Below are 11,457 nucleotides of genomic sequence, written 5' to 3' on the forward strand. Positions count from 1 at the left end.
TGTGCAGATAATCAGTGTATTTGCGCGTATCTATTACTAAACCTCAATTTATCGCGATATTATATATGAACTGACAATATTTTATTTTTCTTGAAATGTAGAACATATAGGAAGATAAATCGTCTAATGAAAAAATTAATTTGACATCTTTATTGTAATAGTATTTCCTGTTATGTTTTTAGGTAAATTACTATTAATTGACTTTTATTTAGAAAATAAATGACTTTTGCTTCTTTTCTTTTCATTGGTCAACTATAATCTCTTTTAAGATTTATATTTAAGGAAAATTATCTAATTTAATGAGCAATTTCAAAGCTTATATATAAGCTTAATACAGTAAAAATATCATATTATTACATATACAAAAAATTAGCAAATTAGAGGTATGTAACCTACAGTATCGAGTAACTTTGTTCACTAAAAAAAAATTGATAGATTATAAAAATCACCTAGCAATTTTTTCTTTTTGTGATATTATTAGATAAATGATTCAAATTTGATATTTTTATTTGAATGTATTGATTTTTATTTTAAAGTGAAAATGCAGAAAATGTGGAGATATATGGTTGCTTTGTTGTTATTCATTGTAGCTGATTGTCATCCTCACAATGGGTAAGTCTCTAAATTTTTATTCAACGGAAAATGGTTAAAATTGCCCTTATACTATTTATCGAGGAGTATTTTTGTCTCTCGTTAAAAATTGATTGAGGAGCATTTTTATCCCTCGATAGAAATGGAAAATGGTCAAAATTGTCCTTGACCTTTTTTCGTTTCAATTTCTTAATCCATGTTTCTTGACACTATATACAAGATATATGATTTTTGAGAGTTACTTGACCTTTTTAGTATAATGTGATTGGGAAAATAATTGTTTTAGTCCCTGTGTTATTGCCTTATTTTGATTTTGATCCCTGTGATATCTTACTTCCCAAGTTTAACCTTTAATTAATTATAATCAATTATTTTAGTCCTTCTACTAACGGTGATAACCAATACAAACAGATTTGTTATTTCTGTCAAGGGCAATTATGGCACTTCACATAATATTATATTAAAAAAAAATCAGATTCACGTGACAAACACATTTCACAAGAAATTGTTCTGTCCAAAGTAAAGTGTTGAATTGTAAAAGTTAAGTGTTTATAATATTACTTTCTAAAGCTCTTTCTCTCTCCATGTCTTTGTAGATTTTTAACTTCTCTTCAAATGAGAAAATTTAATCAATTCTTGATGAAATTTCAAGAGAAAAATCATAGAGGAGCTCATATTGGAGTGATTTTTGCTCAAATTATGTCAAATTTTGATTTGTGTTAGCCATTTTTTTATTCGAGGCAGAGGTATACTTTCTTTTCGTCCCTCTTCCATCTTCTTTTTACAGGCTTCGATCAAGTTTTTTATTTTTGAATTCTATTATTTTTATCTAATTTTTTGATTAAGGAAATTAGTGTTTTATCTGATTTGATATCTGAAACTTTTTCTTACAAAAAAATTATGAGCTCAAGATTAAGGTGGGTAAAATTGCAGTAACAATTAGTATTGGCTTTTCAACTTTAGAATTAATCATTTTCTGCAATATGAATTGTGAAATCTATGAATTAATCATAGTCTTCTTTATAATTTTGAATTGTTATTGGAGCTGAAAGAAGTTAAACAAGTGACAACCTAAATTGCTCTTTGTCTCTTCAAAAATGTCAATTAGAATCTCCTACAATCATGTTTGTCGACCAAGACGGCAAGACCTGTATGCTGTATTCATAGCTAGTCATAAACCTCAACCTATACTATGTTTCTCCTTAGTTACTCATGTAATTAAGAGCAAAATAAGACTTGGCGTATTGAGAGAAAGGTGGGCCTTGAAAAAACTAAATTGTTATTTGGCAGTGAAATATGAAGGTACATCCAAGAATACTAAAAAACTACTAGTTTGTACATTTGTCCTTGAGATACTAAAATTGCCCAGTTTGGCTAGGTAATTACAAACTGCTAGATTAGACTTTCTACTAATAACTCCTCCTTCTTTATCTTGTAATAGGGCTTCTTCAGTCCACGTTGGAGGGAGCTGCAAAAACTTTACTTCATTTAGTGTGGCTCTTTTACATCCTTCCATCGCTAGTATGTGAGCCACTTTGTTGCCTTCCCTAAATTTGTGTAGGATGATTGTATAGGCTGATTAGGTTGAGAAGATACCATTGGGGTTAAAGGACCACGTGATGAAGTCTGAGGGACTAAGGTAATCTTGAACAATAGCATTACTGATCCTATTTTGGACCTCTTGAGGGAAAACAAAGGAGCAGTTTGTGAGTTGATTATCAATGCACACGATAACTATATGTCTACTTTTTTATTACACATCTTTCACTTGCTTTTTTCCTCTAATCATATCCTGGATTAGGCGTTGACTATTTCAAGCTAATTGCGTTGTTGTTTTCAGGTTTGGTGAGTGTTTGTAATAACTTTTAGAAAGAATTGCAACAGAGATAAGGTGGTACATCTCTCTACATGAACATTTATAGAGATCTCCACAAGCCTGCTCTCGTAATTGAAGGACGCTTTGTATTAGTGGTAATAATCCTCTCTCCTCTCTTAATTTTTTTCAGCATCTCAGATACTATACTAATTTGGTAGTGAGTATTCAATTTAGGTATACGTTGAGAATCAATTGAGATAACCTGTGAAATGCACTTAGTTTTTTGAATTGTTAATTGAGATTTATATCAAGGAAATAAAGTTCTAATTAGACATAAAATTATATGATTTTGGTGCTCTTTGAAATTAAATCGATAGGCTAAAGCAACTCAGTAAACTGATTATTTTTTAACTTAAAGCTGATCCAAAGTTTCTAAATTAGTAACTTCAATCAGCCATGAGCATGATTAACTTTAAAGTCACAGAGAAAAAACTAGCTCTAATTCAACTACATATTGTCATCAATTTTTTGTAACTTCTTTGTTCAAGGAACATTTTTCTTTTTGGCTTGTGGGTTACTTCTCAATCTCTTGCTACTTTGAGAAAGTGCTTCTTGTAATCTTGATGGTGGGACATATTGTTTTCCCATTCTCTCGATGAAAAGTGGTCTTGTACCTTCTCTGGAATGGTCGCCTGTTTCTTCTAAAACGAATGCAGAACTCCTCAATTGATCTTGTGATACCCTTGGTTGTTTGTTAAGTTGATTGACCTACAATATACAAAGAAAATAAGTCAGCTTTTAAGATTTGATACAAATAACATATGTCGAGAACAAGAAAAGGTAATTACAATTTGTTCAGTAACAAATGAGGAGCTGGGCTGCATTGATATCACACTCTCAACAATGGTGTTTGAAACCTACAATAAGAAAATATGTTTAATGTTATTATCCTTGTGAAGTGAATCAACTTATTTGATTACTTACTTCTGTTGCTGCATTACTAAGTGTAGAAGGGCCTTCTTTTTCGACTTGTTGATGGACTGGTTGTTGTTGAACTTCAGAGTGGTTACTTCCCATAAGAATAGGGCACTTTCTGCTATTGTGCCCTAATTTTCCACATGATCCACACTTCTTTTTTCTGCCTTTTCTTGATGTTTTTAACAAGGTATGCTTTCTAGAATCTGATTCTTTTTGAGTTGTCTCATCAATTCCTCTCTTCCTTAGTTTTCTTGGTCTGCCTGGTTGTGCTTTATATATGGGTGGCAGAGGTGGTTCAATCCCTGTCTTAGGCCATTGCTCAGTGTTAGCAATTGGCAAGATGGATGGACTATAACTTTTCATATACTGCTCAACTGTGTAGCATTCATGAACATATATATCGGGCTCATCCTTCTTAACCCATATAGCTGCAATAGCATGACTACAAGGAATTCCTGTTAAATCCCATCTCCTACAAGAACAGGTTTTCTCCTTAAGATCGACAGAGAATAGTCTAAGATAGATATCCTCAATTTGATAGTGGAATTGGTCAGATTTAATGGCAATACATTCAACAGCTTTTGCCTTATTTTTCTCTAGCTTTAACATGATTTTAGGGCAGATTCGTTGGCAATACTTCATCATTTTGTCTCTATTCTTTTGAAGTCTGGACATCATATAGATCCTAATTAATTCAAGCATTGTCAAAATATACTTATCTCTTGCATGTAGAAGTACACTGTTGAATGACTCACACAAGTTGTTTAATAAAACATCACATTTTGGAAAAGAAGAAAAAAAAGCCCTTGACCAGTGAATGGGAGGTTTATTAATAAACCATTCAGGGGCTTTTGAATCTAATTTTGCCATCTCTTCCATATGCTTGGAGAATTCAGGTTCTGTTGTTGCCCTGGCAGCTTTCCATAGGATATCTTTCATTGTTTGTCCTCCAAAACCTTCAGTTTTGAAATTATTGTGTAAATGCCTCACACAAAATCTATGCGCAATATCTGGCATTATCTCATCAAATGCTGGTATTAGACCTTTTTGCTTATCAGAAATGAAAGTCCATGCAAAAGGATTTTGTGAGATTCCTAAGTCTTCATCAAGAAGTGTAAGAAACCAACTCCATGTTTCCTTCAATTCACCTTCCACTACTGCGAATGCAATAGGATATATGTTGTCATTTCCATCAATGCCTACTGCTGTCAATAACTGACTCCCTTTTTGGTGCCCTTTCAAATGACATCCATCAACCCCTATTATGGGTCGACATCCAGCTAAAAATCCCTGTTTGCAAGCTGCATAACACATATAGAGTCTTAAAAATCTTTTTCTGCTATTGACCATTGTTTCTGGACTTTCATCCAACTTCAAGATACATGTAGTCCCTGGATTACTTCTCCTTAGCTCAGCACAATAATCCCATAACATATCAAATTGCTCTTCTTTAGTCCCTGTTATTAGATCTAATGCCTTCTTCTTTGCCATATAAGCTTGATTTCGAGTAATGGTACAATTATGAGCCCTCATCACATGAGTTTGAAATTCTTTTACTCCCCAACTTGGATTAATTCTAAATTCTTCTACGTACTTCTTAGCTAAAAAACCAGAGTCGATAGTCTTGTTATCTCTTTGATTGCCACAAGAATGGCCAGGGCCTATTGTCTTGATCTTGAAAGGTTCATCTTGATTAGCCTTTGATGCAAATATGAACCATTTGCAATTTGACACCTTACAAGTTGCCCTCGATCTTGTACTTTCATTCTTTTTGAACTTGATGTCTTTTTTTTGTAACACGGCTTGCACCTCAACTGCCCACTTGAATTCTTTGCTATTACTGAAAATCATATTAAGCGCAAACTTAAATTTTGGATCCTCCAAATCCCTAGTTGGATTAAAAACAATGGTTCTTTTAAGATTTTCATCATCCGAATCTCCATGTAAACTCATTAACTCCTCATCTGATGTAGCACAATCGTCTTCTTGAGTGTCGTTAGGAAACATAGCCGACATGTTTGAGGCAACTCCAAGCTCTATAATTTTTTCTTTATCTTGATTATCTTTATTTTTCCCATTGAAACCAACCCATTCTACAGTAGAGTCGATGGTTTTATCAAAAATCACATCATCTTCCTCCATTGAATAATCAGAGTCATGAAATGACTCACATTCTTCACTTGTGGCATCACTCTCATCACTTTTCTCTATTATATTCACATCTATCAAACCTTCTTCGTCCTGTAATGGGCTCCCCTCAGAATCAACCACGTCATAGTTCCATTGATCCTTATCTGTGTGCTCAACAAATATTTCCACCTCTCTACTGTCAGGCATTTCATTGACAAGGTTATATATATCTAAATCAGTTGATAAATGCCTTATATTTGTCTCAAAATAAGGTCCGGACTTGAACCAAAATTTCACTTTCCTATCATTAACTTTCAGCCTTTTCATACACCTTCTCATTTGAATGATGGAATTTTCATCTCCCTTGCAATAATCATAATAAGCAATCTGTCCATCAACATAGTTCATCACTGGCTCAAAAACCCACCAACCCTTATAATATAGCTTGATAGTGTACATATTTGAATCTTCACCTTCATCTGTTGTGCGGAAAAAAAAAAGAATGTATTAGAGTTACTATAATAAATAGCTCTAACAAAAAATGTAAATGATACAAATTCAACAGAAAACCAATACAAGTAGAATCATCACTGTATTGTGTTTACAGAAAACCAATACAAGCATAAAATTAGACCCAACATGCTAATGACAATAACAATATATTCATATTATAATCTAGAATATATTTTAAAAGATGATTGATTATATAGAATCCAACAAAATTATATTGTTGCATTAGTAATCTTATAACTAAATTTACTCGAAGATTGCCATGTAATCTAAGGTTTTTATTTCTTTTTATCAATCAACATTGAAGATTATGCTAATTAATAAATTGATCAAATACTTACACGTTGGTGTGAATTGTAGCCCACTCTTATAACGGAGTTTCATTGTCTAGCTAAATGATTTTGTCTTTCTTCAACAAGTGCACTGAATTATTGTAGGTGTAACAAGAGGAGTTGCTAAATTGTGTTCTCACATAAGAGGGGATGCAACTAAAGAGAATAATTGCTCATCAATCAACAAATAGTATGCCACTTTCATCACTGTATTAGAGGATTGACATCCTAATGGAAGAAGGGTGGAGGGCTGAATATGATTGTGTATGAGAAAAGATGTTATGGAACGATTTGTGAACTTCATATTTTTAGGTTTTGCTTTCGGTATAAAAGTGTTTCTTATTGTGAAGTGCCATAATTGCCCTTGACAGAAATAACAAATCTGTTTGTATTGGTTATCACCGTTAGTAGAAGGACTAAAATAATTGATTATAATTAATTAAAGGTTAAACCTGGGAAGTAAGATATCACAGGGATCAAAATCAAAATAAGGCAATAACACAAGGACTAAAACAGACGAAGATTGACAACAATGCCCCCAGTCAAATTGGACAAACAACCTAAACAAGTAAAAGCCTATGTTTAGCAAATATTTTTTTTCTCTATATGTTTACATCTTTTAATTATGTGCTAATTATTTTTGTGATCCCTATTCATAGCAGACATAAATTCAGAATTTAAATTTTACAGGTGACTATAAGTAATAGATTCATTAATATTACTTTATCAACACCAGATGGCCAAGTCATTGGCATATCATATGGTGGAGTTCAAAATATATTATCCATCCAAAATGATGAAACCAATAGAGGGTAATTAATTAATCTATAAACTTTGATTAATTATTTAAATTTTTGTTTCATGTAGAAATTAATTACTAATAATACTTAATTATATCTATTTCAGGTATTGGGATACTGTTTGGAGTAACACTAACCCTCGTTCAAGTTTTTCACAAAAGTAAAGTTTTACCTTCTTGTCTCGAATTAATGTTTGACAAAACAATTAAAAACAACAGCTCGATACACTAAGCTTTAATTTCGTTATGTTGGGGTATAATGAAAGAATGAACTACAATGTAATGATTTATCTTGCATTTCTACCAGAGCTAGTTTCATAGTTTGAATTCGTACGTAACATCATGGATAATTGAAAATTATTGTTATCTCTTTTTTGGGGATATATTTTCACTATTATAAAATGTGAATTTCCAACGAACGTTACAGTAGAAAATTCCACCGAAAGCATTTCTAATAAGCCAATTTGTGATGGAAGCTATTGAAAATATGTGTTTGTTATTACTATAGTATTTTTTAATTGTCTGATACTCACTGACACTATAAGTTCACATTTGTGTTGCGTAGATCTTATTAAAGAAAGAAATGTTCTCTATCAAGGGTTTGTCATTCACAAGACTTGTCCTCGAGACTTATGATGATTAAGAATTGAAGGATTCTATCTGTACGACAATAAAAAATTGAAATTAAGTCCAATATACTTTTGGTTTTGCAGGTTTATAGGAACAAGTTTTGAGGTAATAATTCACAATGAAAACCAGACAGAACTTTCATTTAAAAGAAAATGGAATGCTTCTCAATCAAATCAACCTCCCTTAAACATTGATAAAAGGTAAGTATTTCTTTTATTAAAATTATATTTTACACGACTCTGATAGCGCAAAAATAATGTTACATTGTCAAAACGTACAATCAAACTTCTGTATAATGACGTTGTTTCTCTAGTTATCTTTTGGTCGTTAGAGCAATATACTGACTAATAGAGAATTAATTTTAGGTTTATAATACTACGCGATACACCAGGATTTTATACGTATTCGATCGTTGAACGTTTAAAAGGATGGCCAATTTCGTCTATACAAAATATCAGGCTTGTGTTTAGACTTCAAACAAACATGTATGTATTTTTTTTAATCTAAATTTTCTCAATAATTGATAAAGATATAATTTTTTCAAAAAATAAATATATAGTATATTGACATTGTATATCTATGTATATAGGTTTAATTACATGGTTGTTTCTGATGAGAGGCAACGTGTCATGCCAACAGACGTGGATCGAAACAAAGGCAAAGTTCTTGGCTACAAAGAAGCTGTTCTTCTCACTAATCCGACTAATCCAGATTTAAAAGGAGAGGTACGATTCTGTAATAATAATAAACTTATAACTCGACTAATTCATATTCATATCATGCGAATTAACTCAATAAGTATATATAATCCACTTCATAACTCGACCTTCAAATTCAGAATTCATAAACTTCAAATACTGATTTTGTTTTTGACTATATATTCATGACCATTGCCTTTGACTAAGGGTACGTGGAGAGATATGATCATATTCATCCTATCACAATTTCTGATGGTAACAATAGTCGATAACATGATTTTTTCCCCATATAATTATGTAGGTGGATGACAAGTATTTCTATTCAAATGATGATAAAGATGGTAAAGTTTATGGATGGATTAGTAGTACTAATCCTCCATTAGGATTTTGGATGATTAATCCAAGTAATGAATATCGTATTGGAGGACCTCTTAAACAAGATCTTACTACACATGTTGGTCCAACTGTACTTACTGTAAGTCATTAATTAATTAATTACTCAATTAATTTCTATAATGTTTTTTTTAGTGTAGAATTATATTAATTAACTTTTATTTATTTATTTATAATTGCAAGGTATTTTGTAGTACACATTATGCTGGAGAGGATTTAGCAATTAAATTTGGACAAGGAGAAGCATGGAAAAAAGTTATTGGTCCTGTTTTTGTGTATCTAAATTCAAATGCTGCAGCTAAGGCAAATCCTTCCATACTTTGGAATGATGCAAAGAAAAGAGTATGTATTTGATTTCAGTTTACGTGTCTTACTTTTCTTTTTAGTCCGTTTTAGAAAAAAAAAATCCATTATCTATATTTGGTACTCCTTTTAACTCCAACACTTCACATGATCCAACTGTTAAGCTATTATCTGCTTTGAGTCTAGACATCTCATTTAGATTTGTGTCTTTGGATTTGACCCTAAAGACAACGTAGCTCAGCAGTTACGCTAATTCTGAACTCATTTTTATAATAAGGTTCCTAACTTTATTTTGATGTGAGATTCAATTAAGATGTGATGTGCACTCTTTCTTCAAAGGCTTATTTTCTATCCCGGGCGTCACATTTTTATATATTATACATATTTTGTAAACTTCGTGTCAAATCACATTAACCAAATATACAGATGAATCAAGAAGTTGCAAGTTGGCCTTATGAATTTGCACTTTCAAAAGACTACATCAAATTTAATCAAAGAGGAACTGTTAGAGGCCAACTATTTGTTAATGACAGGTAGGTCTTTTTCACTTTATGAGATTATACCGAACATGTTATTATTGTTATAATAATATCTATTTGTTAACCGATTAATATTTTTTTTTGTGTTTTTATTTTATAAGGTTTATCAGTAAACAAAATGTGGCAGCATCCAATGCTTATATAGGATTAGGGCCACCAGGAGAAGCTGGATCTTGGCAAAGAGAAAACAAAGTAAGGTTAATTAAATATAATATTTATAAAAAAAAATTGAAGAAAATTTTAATTATGTAAATTTATTAATCTTTTTTATTTCATTACGTTTTATAATCTACAGGGTTATCAATTTTGGACTAAAACCGACAATAAAGGAAACTTCATCATAGAAAATGTCATATTCGATACATATAACTTGTATGCAACAGTTCCAGGTTTTATCGGGGAGTACAAATACACTTCAAATATAAAAGTTACTCCAGGTTAATTTTATTTTCTTTCTTAATTACTCATTTGTTATTGTTTCTTAATTCTAAACCATAGTTTCTAATTTTTTTTGGAACAAAAATATAGGTTCAAATATTAAATTAGGTACTTTGATTTATAAACCTCCAAGAAATGGAGCTACAATTTGGGAAATTGGTATACCAGATAGAACTGCTGCGGAATTTTTTATTCCAAATCCACCTTCACAATTCAAAGTTCACAAATACAAAAATAATTCTGAATCTAAGTAAGTTTCAATTTTTTTTTTCTTATATATTAAAATATTAATTAATTGTAATTTTTGTTGTTGTTTATTTACTCTAAATTTTGGTTTGCAGATTTAGACAATATGGTTTGTGGGAACAATATGGTGTTTTATATCCTAAAAATGATCTTGTCTACAATGTTGGGACTAGCAATTACTCAAAAGATTGGTTTTATGCTCAAGTTACTAGGTAAGCTCGTTTATACAATCAAATCTCTTTATAATAACGTCATTTGCTTCAATATGTTTTGGTTGCTATAGACTAGTAAATTATTGTTATGTACATAGAACATAACATGAAAGATCAGTTCCATAGAAAGCCTAACATGAATGATTATTAATTAATAATAAAAAGGTCCGACTGTATATATATATCGACCATTTTTTTTACAATCATTAGATAAATTATTTTAATAAAAGATTAATTGATGTTTTTTTTTTGCAGGAAAATAGGAAATAAGACATATAAAGGTACTTCATGGAAAATTATATTTAACCTTGCCAATGTTAATATTGCCTCAAATTACACTCTCCAATTGGCTCTTGCTGCAGCTCATGAAGCTGATCTACATGTATGTATTTATATTCCCTTTAATTTCTTGACTTCTTATTTCGAACATGTGTGATGTTGTTCGGATTTTTAAAAATATTATCGATATGATAATATTTTTATAAATATAAGTACGATATTATTATTAGAGAATTCGAGCAGTCTAGAACATATTATGTTTTTAACTAACTAAAGTTTATTTTTGGTTGTTTTTTTCTTAAGGTTTATGTCAACGATGAAAAAATACAAAAACCTCATTTTTCGACAGGACATATAGGAGGAAGTAATGCGATCGCAAGACATGGAATTCATGGATTATATTGGCTTTATAGCATTGGAATACAAGGCAAATTGCTTGTCAAAGGAACAAACACAATTTTTCTTGTACAATCAAGCGGTCTCTCCCCTTTTGAAGGTGTAATGTATGATTATATTCGTTTTGAAGGACCTCATCAGTAATAAGATGGTTATTTTCTTGGATT

At 31.2% G+C, this 11,457-nt stretch overlaps 1 protein-coding gene across 5 annotated transcripts; it reads left to right on the forward strand.

Moving 5' to 3' along the window:
• Positions 1–938: 938 nt before the first annotated feature.
• Positions 939–11,457, forward strand: LOC102591762 (probable rhamnogalacturonate lyase B). 5 transcript variants are annotated; one of them, XM_015304017.1, is made up of 17 exons: positions 939–1,337; positions 2,033–2,230; positions 2,432–2,562; positions 7,048–7,169; positions 7,264–7,317; positions 7,870–7,986; positions 8,152–8,271; positions 8,376–8,511; positions 8,786–8,959; positions 9,061–9,219; positions 9,607–9,713; positions 9,821–9,911; positions 10,015–10,156; positions 10,248–10,407; positions 10,499–10,615; positions 10,871–10,997; positions 11,198–11,457. In XM_015304017.1, the coding sequence occupies exons 3-17, from the start codon at positions 2,500–2,502 to the stop codon at positions 11,432–11,434; spliced, it is 1,926 nt and encodes a 641-aa protein (XP_015159503.1). In that variant the 5' UTR covers positions 939–1,337; positions 2,033–2,230; positions 2,432–2,499; the 3' UTR covers positions 11,435–11,457. The 5 variants fall into 5 exon arrangements, with proteins under 5 accessions (XP_015159503.1, XP_015159504.1, XP_015159502.1 ...); XM_015304018.1 differs by lacking the exon at positions 2,033–2,230 and adding an exon at positions 6,463–6,925; XM_015304016.1 differs by having other exon boundaries at positions 2,033–2,562.

This window comes from Solanum tuberosum, unplaced genomic scaffold, assembly GCF_000226075.1.
Source record: "Solanum tuberosum cultivar DM 1-3 516 R44 unplaced genomic scaffold, SolTub_3.0 scf00505, whole genome shotgun sequence".
In the NCBI taxonomy this organism is placed as follows: domain Eukaryota; kingdom Viridiplantae; phylum Streptophyta; class Magnoliopsida; order Solanales; family Solanaceae; genus Solanum; species Solanum tuberosum.